The sequence below is a fragment of the Camelus ferus genome, chromosome 9 (genome assembly GCF_009834535.1).
Source record: "Camelus ferus isolate YT-003-E chromosome 9, BCGSAC_Cfer_1.0, whole genome shotgun sequence".
In the NCBI taxonomy this organism is placed as follows: Eukaryota; Metazoa; Chordata; class Mammalia; order Artiodactyla; family Camelidae; genus Camelus; species Camelus ferus.
The window spans coordinates 33,831,260-33,847,627 of record NC_045704.1 but is presented as its reverse complement, the minus strand read 5'-3'; the positions used below and the strand labels follow the sequence as shown (position 1 = coordinate 33,847,627).

At 43.6% G+C, this 16,368-nt stretch overlaps 1 protein-coding gene across 2 annotated transcripts in view; it reads right to left on the bottom strand.

Annotated features, from left to right (window-relative positions):
* Positions 1 to 16,368, bottom strand: part of FTO (FTO alpha-ketoglutarate dependent dioxygenase) — a 345,689-nt gene that overhangs the window by 127,288 nt on the left and 202,033 nt on the right. The window contains exon 9 of one of the 2 annotated variants that reach the window (XM_032486327.1): positions 12,365 to 12,772. The exons of the other annotated variant lie outside the window; for it this stretch is intronic. Coding sequence (XP_032342218.1) covers positions 12,754 to 12,772 — 19 coding nt within the window. The 3' untranslated portion in view covers positions 12,365 to 12,753. Of the gene's footprint in view, positions 1 to 12,364; positions 12,773 to 16,368 lie in introns of those variants that run through there. 2 annotated transcript variants of the gene reach the window in all.

Sequence of the window (16,368 nt, the reverse complement as noted above, 5' to 3'; positions counted from 1 at the left end):
TCTGATGGCGCCTTCACCATGAGCTCTGATCACAAGCTAAGCAAACAAGTAAATGCTATAAAAGACATGGTCTCCTATGCTATCGACTGCAGAAAACAGAGGCCTCAGAGATTGCCCAAAAGTCTGAATATGGTTCATACATTATTATGGCAAGTCTACATTTTTTTTTAAATTTTGTAATGGGGGTACTGGGGATTGAACCCAGGACCTTATGCATGCTAGGCATGGGCTCTGCCACTGGGCTATGCCACACCCCCATGGCAAGTCTACACATAAATGATTTCCCCCAACTCTGGAAAGAGACCTAGTGAAAGAGGCTAACAGAAATAAAGAGACTGAACATCAAAGGGTAGTGAGGACCGGTGATGCAGATGCTTTGGGGGGCTGACAGGCATCATACCTTCAGCATCCTTGTTCCAATGAGTTCTCGTGGAAGTGGTACTACTTGAGGTGTTCAAGAACCACCAGTTAGAGTAGTGGATTCCCAAAGTGCCCCATGGGAGGTCTTACTTCACACAGTCCTTTACCTAAGCGTACATGATGCAAGAGACTTAATGATACCACCAAGACGATGTGCCATGGATCAGAATGGTGCAAATCACTGTCAATACCGGTCATCGTAACTGCATTCCCCAGGGCCCGTCCCAACATAGGCTGACTGAATTAATAACAAAAGTAGATTGAAAAACGGATTTCGGGTAAAGCTGATAAATGCCTGACCAGACCTAAAACTGGAATGTCTCTGATAATAATGAAACACAAGCCAGGGCATCTGGCCAGCAAAAGCCGTCTTCCCAGCCTTGAACAGAAGTTGGAATCTACCTTGGAAGAATGCACAATAGCACTCCCATGAATTAGCTCAAAGAATTTAATACCTGTTGCAATTTTCTCCAATTTACTATATGAAATAATAACACAGACGACAATTACCATAAAGAAAAACTTCAGGTGCAACAGCATTAGTTCAACAGCTGGGATCAAGTGTCAGGCCGGGATAACAAATTTCATTCATTTTATCTCCAGCTCAGGAGACATGCTGCTACTAGCTTTAATAGTCAGGAATGTCTGTTGGCTAAATGACTCTGCAAAGTGAGGCAAGGGAGGGCGGCCTGCGACAGTTTAATTGGGCTGCTCGCTAGAACTCTATCTGGGGGCCATAAGCAGTAGCCTATAAACAAGCACAATTCGGCGCCCGATGCTGAGCCGAGCAGCCTGCAGGAGGAGAGGAAAGGAGGGCTGCCGATGGCAGGATCGCTCACCAACACCGGTGTCAGGTTGACTACAGGTGAGCCGGGGCAGTGTAGCTGCTGCAGCAGGAGAAAGGCGCGGTGAAGAGAGCAAGCGATCATTGATCTTGTATTGATTTCTGGACACCGTGTCCTAGATCCCTTCTGAGATAGAATGACACTTGTCGGTTGTATGCCAGCAAGAGACAAAACGGACCAAGCAAACAAGCCCTACTGTTTTCTGATCATATTTCCTTTAGAAACACACCCCATTCCATAGATTTTTTTTTTTTTTTTTTTTTTTTTTGGGACAGGGAAATCCAAACACATTTATCACAGAAAAAGGAGGGTTAGGGGCTGGTTAATCAGCCATTTGTCTTGGCGGCTCTGGATCTGGGAGGCAAGGGGTGGAAACCCAAGCACAATTGGGCCCTTTGGTTTTATCTCAGGTAACTCCTGGTCTCTGGTAATTGAACCCATTCCATGCGGTCAGAGTTCCTGTCACTCATATTCAATGTCTGTCATTACTGGGAAATGCTTCATGTCGTATTACACTGACAGAACCACTGTGGCCAGGCTGGCAAGATTCCCCCAGCACCAGAGGGAAGACAATGGAGCCTCTTTCAGGCCAGTGACGTTTAACATTTTATGTGCTGACACTGGGTCTGTAAGCACAATGTAATGAAAGTCTACTCAATGGGAGATAAAAATTCTTACTTTCCCCTCCTTCAGGGGCTGCCAGGCGAGACCAGAAATAAAACAAGTTGGCAGCTCCGGCGGTAACCACTGCAGCAGCGCCACGGTGGGCGTTATCTAAAGGTGCTTCGTGGACTTACTTGCTGACACGTGCAGCCGCGCGCGTGCGCGCCCACTTTGATGTGGCTGGCGTGCAAAACTCACTGGTCCCTCGGCAGGACAAGAGTCATGGTCAAGGGATCGCTAACCTAGAAATCAAACTCTTCTCGGGACATATTGCGATACTCTCAAACTACAAAGAGGCACAGACGGGATGGCCCGGCAGCAGCCTGAACAAAGAATGACTCCATCACTCTGTCTGGAAGTCTTGGGATGAGTTCTGAGGAAGAGGATGCCCCTGACAGTTGCTCAGAAGCTCCGTGTCCACCCTGGAGTACCACGGGCTCCCCATTTTCAAAGACTTCAACCTACTCTTCCCGCCTTCCCATGCCGCATTTTTTCCCATGCCGCCGACACAGCAGCCTCCCTGTTACCCATTCCTCATCACATCTTGCACTTTAAGGTCTCTGGGCCTTTTGCACATTTTCATTCCATCCGGGAAGCCTTTCGTCCACTCCCTCCCCCTTCAGGGCCCTGCGTATGGGTTACCTGTTCTGTGGATGTGGCTCGAGCCTCTTAGCTGTTCGTTGCCTTCTTCGTGGTTAAGAACTTGGGCTCTAGAATGACACTGGGGTAGTCTGAACCCTCATTCTGGCACTTAAGCAAGTTGGTACACTGTGCCTCAGTTTCCTCGGCCGTAGAATGGGGTGAACAGTAGTGTCTACCTCATATGGTTGCTGTGAGGATTAAATGAGGGGGCCCCTATTAACAGTTACAATGCTTACATGGTTTCAAAACAGTGCCTGGGAAAGAGCAAGCACTTGATAAATGCCTGTTTTAATACCAATAATAATTGCAATGATAATAAAAACAACAACAACAATAGTAATATTACTGCTAGCCTCAAAGCACCCTGTTTATATTAGTAATGCAATGGCTCATTTCTCTTTGCTCTGTAGTGACTGGTTTCCACTGCTCTCTTCCACTTGGCATAGAGCTGCGGGCACCAGCAGCATCGGAAACTGTGTTAGAAATGCAAACACTCAAGCCCCGCCCAGAAAGGGCCTGCGGTCTGTTTCACACGCTCACAAGGTGATCCTGATGCTGCTTCTGGGGACACTGGCCCCTGGTGACCTGACTTCCCGCCCTGGCATCCCAGCTCCTCTGCCCCCCAGCCCTGCGTCCCCAGGAAAGTTACTTAACTTCCTTTTGCCTTGATGTGCCCTTGTTAAAGTTAGAGATGCTAAAAAAAAATACTGACTGCTGTGAATAGTAAAGCACTTAAAAATGTCATGCCTGGTACAGGGAAGCACTCGACAAGAACTAGATAGTATTATTATTTAGGATTAAACGGGTGACTGGCACATTTAAAGCACTTGGATACTGGAGCAGGAGTTCAATCCAAGCTATCACTGGCTGTAGTGTTCGTGTGATTTTAAGTCTCCTGTGGGCAGAGCCCTGCCTTATTCATCTCTGAAACCCCTGGGAGCTCAGTCCAGGCTTTGCTACCTGGAACTGCAGTGAATCCAGAGGCCTCTGAGGCTGGTGGGGTATTTATTTGGGGCTGGTGTTCTGTCGGCCGAAGGTAGAGAAACAAGACGATTCATTTTGGCTTTGGCAGCTCTGCTGAGGCCGCCAGCCTGTGGGCCAATTGTCTTTTGCACAGATCTTTCCTCCCTGGTTTGGAGGCCGCTTTCACTAAAGGTCGCACCCCTAAGCCTAGTAACTTTGGATTTAAAAATCATTTTGACTTGATATTTTTCAGGGAACATGGCAGGCTTAGTGAGTTTAATCTCTCTCTCTCTTTTAATACACCGGAGGTGGGACACCTTTTAACCTATCTGACAAAGCTTGAAAAAAGCTTCTGCTTAGAGACTGACTGCAGCCTGAAGCAGAATGTAAAAGCTGGCTGCGAGCTTGCCACGCTGGAGGGGGCAAACCCACAAAGAGGCACAGCCCCTCGGCTCTCCTCTGGCAGCAACCAAACTGTGTTCACCAGTTCAGCTCCTCCTAGTCCCTCCCTGGAGAAAATCAAAACCGGCTGAGGAAAAGAAACCGAGGCCTCCTGCCAGTAGCTCACCTTTCTCTGAGTGGCCTGTTTCACTGATCTAAAACAGCCAGGTCTGCACAACACCCAGAGTGTCAAAGGGCTGGTTTTACAGCAAAGGAGTGAGCTACCTGCTTGAGGAAAGTTCCCTCTTTAGACAAAGCCAGGACCATAGTGAATGTAAATGTTGGCTGTTAATTTTTTTTTAACATTTAAAAAAATTGAAATATATTTGATTTAAAATGTTGTATCAGTTTCTGGTATACAGCATGGTGATTCAGATATATATATACATATAAAATCAGATATATATATATATATATAATGTATTGAATGATGATTACAATTAAGAAGCAGAGTGGAAGACATTAGGTTAATAAAGTGACATATAATTTTCCACATTAAAAATACATAGTCGTTTTCATATTCTTTTTCATTACAGGTTAATATAAGCCATCGAATATAGTCCCCCGTGCTACACAGTAGGACCTTGTTGTTTATCTATTCTGTACCTAGAGGTTTGTATCTAAATGTTGGCTGTTATTTATTAGAAGAAAACATTTACTGAAGACTCAGAAAGCTAGTCCAGCAGTGAAAACTATAAATATTACGCTTATGAAGGTCTGCTATTTACCCAGCAGAAGACAAGGTTCCCGCCAACATATAATCGCGAGCTAGAAGCCATCGGCAGTTAGTAGGAGGCAGTCTCTAAGTGTCTATACAGGCATTGCCAAGCATCTCGACAGCAAAAAAGAATGCAATAGGCTTTTTTAAAAAAAAATATTACATTTAAATCTAATGAATAAATGGACAAATTCCATATCTTGATGACTTGCTCTAAAACCATTTCTTGTAACAACAGGTTAGTGGTGGGTGATGCCAGATTTTTCCCCTACTTCCAGTAGTGGGAACTGAGTGGGCACAGGAACTGAAGACTCTGTCTTTTGATCTTTTATGGGAGCAACAGCAGGTAAATCCTGGCAAGAGGGAGAGAAGCTGAAATGATAGCGGTATTAAAAAAAAAACAAAAAAAACAAACAGAACCTCTTGTTTCTCTCCAAAGCCATTATTTACCACTGTCACACTGAACACAAGAACATGTAAGGCACAACTCCAGCAATGGAGTCACAGACCCTGTTCCCATCACTGCCCTAGAGCAGACCTTGGCTAGAGCCTCAGACCCCGACTAGATTCCCACACAGCCCAATGTGACCACTTTCTGGAGCCCTACGATGAACCAGGAAGAATTCCGACAAGACGGTTTCAGATCTCGCAGCACCATGCTCTGAAAGATAAAAATGAACTCTATTCACCAAACCAAGTGGGGGGAAAAGCACGTGGCGAAGAGATTTCTTATGCTGAAATATTACGTTGCCAAATGTTCCTGTCAAGTCATGGTTTAATTGCCTCGGCCCCCATGCCTCGTATAATCACCTGTCATTAGCAACAATGCTGGCATCTGCTTCCACGTCTGTCAGAAATGCCAGCCTAGCTGAAGCCAGGGGAGAAGGGAACTTTTATTGGGCCGTGGCCTCAGTTGAAAAAAGATCACCTTAAGGTTGACCTATATACACCCAGGGCCGTCCCTCTAAAGACAACCTAAGGCCAGAACCCCTGAAGCAAACATCTACTTAGTCTAGAAACAACTTTTCAAATAGGGTTGTTTAGGGATGCTTAGACCAAAGAGGAAAATGTTGGTGATTCACGGCTATATTAGGCCTCCTTTTATGGCATTTCTGCTTGCCTCCAGGAAATAACACCAGCGATAATGTGTTCTACACTCCAATGTCTTCAGGGTCTTTCCACCCCGGTGAGCTCCTCAACCCTACAAGGTCACACCTGACACCTCCTTCTTCCATTAACTCTCCTTTCCTCCTCTGGGGACTAGGTCTGCTTTTCTTGCCACTTAGTAGCTGCCACTGCCTACTCTGTTTGAGACGATTTTCTCCCAGAGACTGGCTTCATCATCGGCCACCATCTCCCGAGAGTCCTCTTTTTCCCTCACATCCCTAAAAACAAACACACAGATCCTTTTGTTTTGACATTTTAGCACATCGACAGTGAGAGAGAGAGAGTGAGCGAGCGAGTGAGAGAGAGAGAGTGAGCGAGCGAGTGAGAGAATGAATATATCCTAGGGCTGTTCAAAAACCCGGCACAGCGTTAGGTAGTGGTTAGTGATTTTCAGGTTCTGATGTTCTTCTAACATGTTAAATTGGTTTGAGTTGAAGTTCTGTCAATAACCGTCTTGATTTCATTTTCTCTGAATTCAGTTGCATCATCTGTAAAACGGAGACGGTGGTACCCTCCCTTTGTATGAGGACTGTGAGGAATAAACATGAAAATACCACTAAAGTATCAACACACAGAGGGGCTCAGTACCTCCTGAGCTCCATTTGACTCCCTCTTTCTTCCCCTACAAACCTTCCCTGCCCACAATGACGCTTATTTCAAAGAGCTCACCATTTTCTCATAGTTGATGCCATTTAATTTAGCATTCATCTCACGCTCCATTAAGTCTGCTTTCTGACAACGACATTAAGCCTCGCTAAGAGGACCTAGCACTGCACTGGACACAGAGCAGAAACTTTCAAAATGCTCTGTAAGTGGAATCTGGCTTCATTTTTATTCGGAAACAGCAAACACCATGATGGAAAGAAACCTTTACACCCCATCCCTAAGATCTGAGCCCTCCTGCCTCTCTGTCTCCCATCCTTCTCCCCTCGGTCACGCCTCTCACTCTTACTCCTGCTTGGCCAAGTCTCTTCAGCTCCTTAAACATCAGCATGCGTTTTCCCCTTGGCCAGGTAACAACACTGTGAGCCTTGCTGTAACCCAGGCGCCTCAGCAGCCCGCGAGCTCCACTGGGAAGGCTGCAGGGAGGCCAAGCCGCACATCCCACCCCAGCTAAATCAGTCGAGTCTCTTTATTCCACCTTCTAAAATTTTGAGAATTTTAGCCCCTTCTCTAATCCCTTACCAAGGCCCATCCTGGACGCACACCCTCGCTGCAGTTCTGTACTTTGTTTTTAGGGCAGCCTGCCTCCTTCTGACCTTCTTTCCTCTTTGACTTTAACCTTCATTGATCAGCATGTTCAGTGATAGTTTGTTCTTTCATTACCATGAGTTTTCAGGGCTGGGCAAACTGCATCATCTTACCTTAAATGACAAGATAACGTGATTCTGTTCCAGGAAAAGATTCAAAAACCCTATCCACACACTCTGAGGTAGGTTCAGGGGAAAAAAAAAAAATGCTTCTTTTCAAGTGAAAAACCCACCCACATGTTGGCATGTTTCTGCCATGTTTCTACCACATCCCTTAAAAGAAGGGATTTCTTTGCCCCACAGAGAAATCAGAGAACTCTGAATTTCTCTTTGTGGGGATTTCAACAACTCTGATTACTAACTCCTTATTCTTAAGATATGATCACGTAGACCCACATTTTCTCCCTTTCTCCCTTGTCTCTTCACTTCAAAATGGGGAAGAGAGAAAGCTGTGGACCTTCTTCATATATATCAACAATCTACGAACCCCCTTGTCTTGACAAGCATGAGCGCCAGCTCCTGGGCCCCGGCACTTTCTACAGGACCTGGGCCTTCGTTATGGAGTTTGATGCTCTGGGTGCCAGGAAAAAATGCAGTTATTTTACAGATGTGCGTTGGGGGCAGCTACTAAAGGGTATTTCACTAGCTCAATATGGTCAAAGAAATCAGCCATAGCTGGCACCATCACACACTGTTTCAGGAAAATGCACAGTGGAGAATTGACACTGTACCCATAATTTTGAAAGATTTGCTCATTTAAACCAACCGGCAGCATTTTCGGCCACATAATGGAGAAATTCACAGGATGCTGGGCCCCCTCGTGGCTTCTGTGGCTATAAAAGCCCCTTCATGCTGGATTTTTTATATTGGGTAAATTAATCGTTTACTGTTCCAAGATTCCTATGTGTTTATATTATTGCTTTTCTAACATCAGAGTTTGCAGTTGTTATGGAAACATATGGTAACATTTGCTGCGAAATTTTAAATGCATTTTCTACCCCTGTTACACACCTGAAACAAAGCCAAAAACTCTCTTTGCTTTACATTAGAGTGAAATTCAAACTGGTCTGGATGACTATAAATGGTTACTGTTTGTCTTGGCTCCTACCTGTATCAGATTTAGACTGAGGAATCTTAGGGAAGAAATTACATGGGATAAAATGGATATTTCTAAATTACAAGGCCTGCAATTCCAGTGGCTCCAAATATCAGCTTTCTGTTTCATCTCAGCCTGCCAGAAAGAAAATGGTGGGGCTGGACAATAAAAGATCGACAGCGTTTACTCTCCGGAGCCAAACGCTTCTTGTTTTGATTATCCTGGAGGCTGGAGGCTGCCGATCCCCGATCAGTTAAGTCTTGTTAGCAAATTAATGGTTGTAGATTACAATGGTGCAGGACATGAGTTTTAGCCCCCGGCTTTAACTTGAAATGACAAAAGTATGCATCCTTCCAACCCCCATTTTGCTCTGCAATTTTCCTCTTTGAGCACCTCACGATTCTCAAATAATTGTTCATGATGACTCCGGGCCTTTGGGGAGGTGGGCTTGGAAGCATTTACTGGACAGTTTTCTAAGTGGCCCAATTACCCATTTCTCCATGCCTGAACGCCTCACCCAAGTCAAGTTTCCTTGTGCATAAATACTACTGAAGAAACAAAAAACAAAAACCAAAAAATAAAAAACCCCAAAGCATTCTGACTCTGAAAACTATCAGATGACAAAGACAGATGAGAACTGGTGCTTGTTTGAGCATTCTTCTGGAACTTTAAATCAAGAGAAACCAAGAGTCACAAAAGAACTTCAAATGTGTGCATTCCATCTTTCCCAGGGACCTAAGAGACCTATTTTCTACCTAGATCTTGGTCCTGAGGGCTTGATCTTCTATTCATTTCCATGCATTTGTGAAGAGTCGCCATAAATTTTCACAGGTTACCTTGCTCTGTCTTTTCTTCCTGGGACTCTAACCTTGCTATTTGCTGAAGAGTTCCACTCTAAGCTTCAGACAAGATGAGACATTGTTCCTCTATATTTGAGGTGAATGGGTGAAAGAATTACAACGCTTTCCTAAGTATGGAAATATGAGAAGTTGCAGAAGGTTCTTTCGCTCCGGAGGCCCATGTTTGGTAAGAGTTAAGTGTCACTTATCCCCTAATAGTACATATTCAGAGGGTTCTATGGCAGTAACTGAAAAAAACAGGGTTATAATGTCCCTGCCCTCCCTTTTCATTCACTCAAATAAAGAATTTCATATTCTAAGGCATCTGTTCTAGCACCCAGGATGCTATCTGAGCCAAGGGCTCGGAATATCAGCATAGCATGCCCCAATCAGCAGCACAGGTCAGAGACTTCACAAAACATGGGTGACTACTGCATTATTATATTACATATATAATGCATACACATAGTATATGTAAATAATTAGACACATTAAATATTACTTACATATACAATTACGTACAGTGTTGCATGCGTTCATGTTTCTCTACCTTTCTTCTTTAGAGAACAGAGGGTAATATTTCATAACACATGAAGATTAGGAAAATGCAATGATTAAAAAGAAGACACCAGAACTTCACTGCCTGGCCTCAAGTCTTGGTTTGGCCACTTACAACCTGTGTTATCTCGGGTAAATTCCCTAGCCTTTCTGGGTCTTAGTTACCGTCGCTGAGCTATCTCCTGAGCTTTATGGTAAGTCCACGAAACAGAGATGGAAGCAGCACTTCCTTCACTGGGTTGGCATGAAAAGGAAGGAAGGAAATAAGAGGAAAACACTTAGAACAGTACCGGGCAGATGGTAAAGATTCATCAGAAGTGAGCTGCTATTACTAACTATGACGATGATCACCATCACCTTCTTCGTAGTTAATAGCAGAATTATGATTAAGACGCACGTTTCTGAATCCCTTCAGTTTGTAAGGCCAGCACTTCCTAAATTTTGATGGTGTGATCCACCAGCATGATTTTTAGTGATGAGGATTGTATTTTCAGCCTTTTTAAGTCAACTTAAAACAGCAACAACATTTAAAAAGTGACTTTAGTCCTGTCCTCAACAACATTACTGGGGAACCATGGATCCATGTGCCAATTATGCCTTTCCAATCTAAAGCAAAACACCTAACTTTGAAAATTAAAAAGTATTCTTTGGCGTATTACAAAATCACCTGGTGTGCCACCAGAGCACTGTTGTGTGACACTTCAGGAGCCTTTGAGCGAGGCCTTGGCACATTTCAGAAGGGCCCAACCTGTGTAAGAACTGGGAGACATTTGACATTTGGCAGAAACCCACCACCACTATCCATGTGGACAATAAATACACAACCTTGTCAAGGGACTGAGCGTGGATGACTGTCAGTAAGCTTCCTTCACACAGCACACATTCAGCTCTGAATCCAGTCTCAGTGCTAAAGGACTGAAAGGAGTTCCCTTTCATTAGCCTAAGTTCCTAGTAATGCGAGCATTGTGCTGGTGGGTAGACGCAGACTGGAGAGGCCCTTGTGGGAAAAAAAAAAAAGACACTGTATCTGGAGGACTCATCCCATCTCTGCAGACTGGATTAAATGTATTTTGACCCCTGCACTAACCCATTTTCATGTGATACATTTGGTACAAGAAGAGATTAATTACTTAGGAAAAACAAGCGAAAGTCCCTACAGCAAATATATTATCGCTGTATAGAACGAGACACAGAGGTCTGCACTGGCACCATTAGCTCGGCTATAATAAATGAGATGCTCTATGTGATGTATAATATGGTAAAGAAAACGCAGCTGTTTGCTTCTGTAGGAAAGTGCATAGGTGCACTGCACCTGAGTCTGCCAAACACTTAATAAGGCCTCAGCCACAAAGCTGCATCCCTGCGAACAGCGATGGCTGAAAACCATTATCCATGGATAATTAACTGTGTCAGGACACTGAGGTCCTAACATGAGGGCCTCATAATTCCCCACTAAGGGAAAGACAGTAAAACATTATTATAATATATTACTAATATTTAATAAGAAGACTGCTCTATTTGTGTGTTATTAATGCAAGCTGTAAGTTACAGCAGCATTTGAATTATTATTAGCTCTTCTGGGCACTCTATCTTGAAGGGCAAAGCAGCCCTTTGAGCCGAAGTAAAGAAATACTTCCACTTGGGATTAAAATTTAAAAAATATATTTGCAATTTGTTCTGCTTATTTACCCTCTGATAACATAACATATCTATGGTGAATATTTATCACTGGAAAAGCCATTGCTAAAATGACCAGCATTAAGAATGTTCAAAGCTACACAGTTGTAAACCATGTCTAGTGTATTCCTTTGATCTTTAGAAGAGTCCACCCTTTCGCCTTCTCCAAGTATCTTGGTCATTTTGAGACTCTCCCCTGTAACACCAAGTCTTTAAATTTCTCGGTAACAAGCCTCTTTGATGCTTGAAGACAAAAGCCTCTCTCCATTTATTAAGATGACTTCCTACTGTGTGGGGCTGTTCTTTACCTCATAATTAAAATAGCACCTGAACACAGCCATCTGTGAACATGGATTAAGTTTTTACAAAACGTGAATATCCTTTCATTTTTTTTTTTTTTTGTGACAAATGCCTCTAAACCTCATACATAATTTGTGTGACATACCCCACACCGAAGGAAAAAAAAAAAGCTTAAATAAACTTTTACTCCAAAAACAAAAAAAAAGAGGAAAGGAATTAGGATAAACATTTTGCTCTTCACTGCAACCTTCCATGCATCAATAAAATCCATAAATTAATGTACAGCTCTGTAATTTGCTCAAAGAATGAATGAGCTGTCAGTCTTTGCTTTCTGTTTCTAGGATTCTGTCAGTTTATGGCAACCCAGAGACACAGTTTGCCACTTAATTTTCCTCTTCCTTTTTCAAATACACACATTTTGGAAAAGACATTATTTATACAAAAGGCTGCCAAGATACTGGGTTAAGATGGATTTGGATATACAGACTATTTCACAAGCTAGTCTTATTTAACCAAAATAGAGTCTCTTTGGGAGTTTTCTGCACAAACTGCAAATCCATAAATGCAGAGATTATAAACATTGATACAGACATTTCTTCCAGCGGGTTTTCTGACCCGATGTTAACTTTACATTAGAAATTCATGTTTCTTTAGAAATGTTGGCTTATTTCAGTGAAATGGTTCCTCTGGTACAGTTGGGGGCTGTGATGTCAACCGGGCTCCATTGTAATAACCCTTATGAAATATTTACGATGAAACTGAACCACGCACGCGTAACAGCTGACTTTTGCGGCAGCCAAGGTTTAAGCTTACCTTTTTCTTTTTATTAAAGGAAAGACATAGTTTTTATATTTTCCTCTTCTCCAGAAGATCAAACCCACATGTATTTAACAACTTCCCAGACCACACCTCCATATGACCATCAGCCTCAGAGACAAGATTGAAAGATGATTCTGATCACATGACATCTTCGGGCCATGAAAGAACAGCTGGGTTCCCCCATGGCAGAGCTGGAAATATGGCATAAACTCGAGGGTGTAATAGGAGAAATGGTGATCACCAGCAATGGAGTCCCCGTCCTTCCTTCCTGAGAACCAAAACCTTCATCGGATTCAAAACTGCCAACCTTTTTTCAGACGCCCTTTTTATGGTGACAATGAGTGCCATATACACTTCAATCACTTTTGAAAACTCTGTAAAAGGAAAGATGAAAGACTGCCAAGTTAAAGGCAAAAATATATATATACACACACAAATATTTCCTCCAAGCGAGAACCAACATAGAACAGAGTAATACTACAAGGTCATGGAAGGCAGCACCCAGACTGCATCCTCGTCTCCAGGCCAAAGTCAGTGCCGCTGTTCCCAGGAAGTATGAGAAGGCTGAGAAGAGTTTTCACTCTGAGCAGGCAGGACGCACATTCCATATCAGAATCCTACCCACACCATCCAATTTGCAGACATGTATTGATTAGCCTGAATAATATCTGAATTATTGCTACCATTCAAATAGTTAGACTTCACAAGACTGCATACACAATCTGAATTTTCCCCTTCTCTTGAAAATGTAGGCGACCCCGCAGTAACACAGATTCAGCCTCCTTGCTACCCACTTCAGACAGGGCAGGAACTTCCCTGTTCACCCCAGTCTCACATCTCTGCCTTCATTCACCCAGACTATCTGCCAGGCCCTGGAGACATTTTAGTTTGCATTCTCTTGTCTGAATCCACTAGAAAACTCACAAGTACCCAAGTACCAAGCTGCTCTCATCAAGAGCTCAGAAGAGCACTTCCTTGAGAAAGCCTGATGCCTCTTCGGGCACGATTTCACCACTTCATGTGCCCTCCTAACCCCTCAAAACCAGCTCTCTCCGGAAAATATGGAAACTCTAATTTGAAAAGATACATGCACCCCATTGTTCGTAGCAGCACTATTTACAATAGCCGAGACATGAACCAACCTAAATGTCCATCAACAGATGACTGGATAAAGAAGATGTAGTATGGAATACTACTCAGCCATAAAAAGGAAAAAACCATTTGCAGTAACATGGAAGGACCTAGAGATTATCATACTAAGTGAAGTCAGTCAGAGAACAACAAATATCATATGATGTAACTTAGGTGTGGAATCTAAAAAAATGATACAAAGAACTTATTAACAAAACAGAAATAGACACTCAGACATAGAAAACAAATTTATGGTTACCAAAGGGGTAAGATAGGGGAGGGATAAATTAGGAGTTTGGGATTAACATACACTACTATACATAAAACAGATAACAAGGCCCTACTGTAGAGCACAGGGAACTACAGTCAGTATCTTGTAACCTATAATGGAAAAGAATCTGAAAAAGAACATATAGATAGACAGATCTATACATCTATCTATATACAGATATATAGATATAAAAATAACTGAATCAGTTTCCTGTACCCCCTGAAACTAACACGACATTGTAATCAACTATACTTCAATTAAAAAAAAAATCACAGTACCTTAAAAAAGAAGAAGAAGAAAAAAACCCCAACAAAACAAAAAACCAGGTCCCATTCTCTCAGTCACATAGCCAGGCATAATGGTCTTCGGGGCCCTTGGGACAAAGGCTAGAACTTGTGTGAACGCACAAAACACGCCCCAAAATACACAGGGAGAAATCCCCAGCTCAGGGAAGGCCCACCTTACTTACCATGCAGAGTTGTCACCCTGAGCCGGGCCGCCCCTCTTTGTGTTTGCTTCACTCAAACTCGCCCGCAGATTTCTCCATGCAGGCTGTACTTTCTTAACACATCCTCTCTGACTTTTCTGCCACAGCCTGTTTCCAGGGCAGCTGCTGGAAGATGCTGTGCTTCACACGGCTCCCTATTCTCAGAGGCCCCCTCAAAGCTTTTAAAGCGAGCATAACATGCAGAATTTCAAATGAAGAACCGACAGCAGAAAGATCATTTACAGTAACTATACAAACAAGCTAAATGAAAGACTTGTGTTCAGTCATTAAAAATAATAATGCCAAAGCCCCGAGGGCGGAAATGTAAAGCTTCTACTTCGTGTGAGGAAACAGAAAAGAAGTGTGTTTATTATCCCAATAAGATAACCTGCTCATTTCTTTAAGAGGCAATTTTTAAGAGGACGTTCGTTCACAGCGAAATCTCACTTGAGCAGATTAGATGAAAAATAACCAGCGCAAACACAATGCCTATTTCAGCCAAGGGCTTTTGCGAAGCGGGAATCACCCAGAGAGACATGCATGGGTCTGCTGGGAGGCATGGCCACGGATTACTTCCGTCCTGCTCCTCCCGGAGTCCCCTGAACCGAGCCCAGAGTTAGTTATAGAGTTATCTCTCTCAGACTTTGCAGATGATGCCTTACATCATGACAACAGAGAAGAGGCAAGGTCTCCGGACCTGCCTGCCTACAACAAGTTTCTGTAAAGTAATGAATACAGACAGCTTGGGGACCGTCCACCTGTGCAGCCTGCCTCTTCCCGCCTGCAAAGTGAAACCACCAGGGACTGGCAGAAGGTACTTGTCTGACAGGGCCAGGGCAGCCTTCCTCCTCCATGACAGCCTGGGCCTCCCCTCTTAAACTTGACCCACCGTAATTCCTTCACAACACAGCAGCGAGGCAGCTGACAGTAGCAGCTGCAGCTCCTAAGCGAGATGGATGGAATTTTCATAACTAGTTCCCCAAGTTACATTTTACCTTCAAGATAATTTATGAGCTGCTCCGGAGCCTTGAAGAGACAATATGCTTGCCATAAAATTAACTGTAACAGTCTTGTAGGTTATAATTAACACTGGGAGGGTAGCACCAACTGGATGAAACACATGGCATAATTGATGGTGAAACTGGAAAGAAAGCGAGCTCATGGTATCATTACGGCACATGCTGCCTTAGCAAAGCCTATGCTTTCCAGGGGTTACTTACAATCACCTTCCAGGGCCCCTGTTCTGGTGGGGAGGAGGCCCGAGCTGGCCAGTGGGGTGGAGATTTTGCTGGCAAGGCCACGGGGCACCTGGAGGGATGCAGAGGCTGCCGGCAGGCTGGGAAGAGAGGCCGGATATACCGAGAGCGGGCCGAGCATCTGGCAGGGTGTTTCCCGGAGCTCAGACCCAGCCCTCCACAAGCCTGCCTGGTAGACACGACTTCATTTTCTTCTCTGTAAAATGCATCTTTTCAGTGAAGACAAAGATAAGGATGAAAGGAAGGGAGTCAGAACCTCTAGAACGCCTTTCCAGGACTGACTGACTCAGAATACAACAGAACTGAAGCGTTTCCACTTAACATGGGCATCTCCTTGTGAAAAATTAAGATGGCCCACTAAACCTGAGGTTTCTTAAACTACAAAGTAGCACTCTGTCCAGTGGAGAGGATGGAGAGAAAGCTAATCAGAAAAGGCCTGTCAGTCACTCCCCTCTTGGAAAGAAACACTAAACTCTTCCTTTCCTGTGTGGATACCAACAACCTGATCAATATGCACCAAACACGGAATATTCTAAACATACTGGAATTGTTCAAATAATTTCAACACACAATGTGAAGGTGACTGACCTATTTTTGTTGTTTGATTTGTTTTGTTTTGTTTTTGTCCTGGGACAAGAGACTGAAAATCATTCCGATAAATGACGCAACAGTGTCCCCTACAGGCCAACGGAGCTATACTTTACCCCACCCCCACCCCCCCATTACTTCCTCAACTGAAAGCCAGAGTCAAACTTTTATCTATAACCTGGAATATACATTACAGAGTAAATTTGTAAAATACACTAGGGACACCCCTGAGATAAA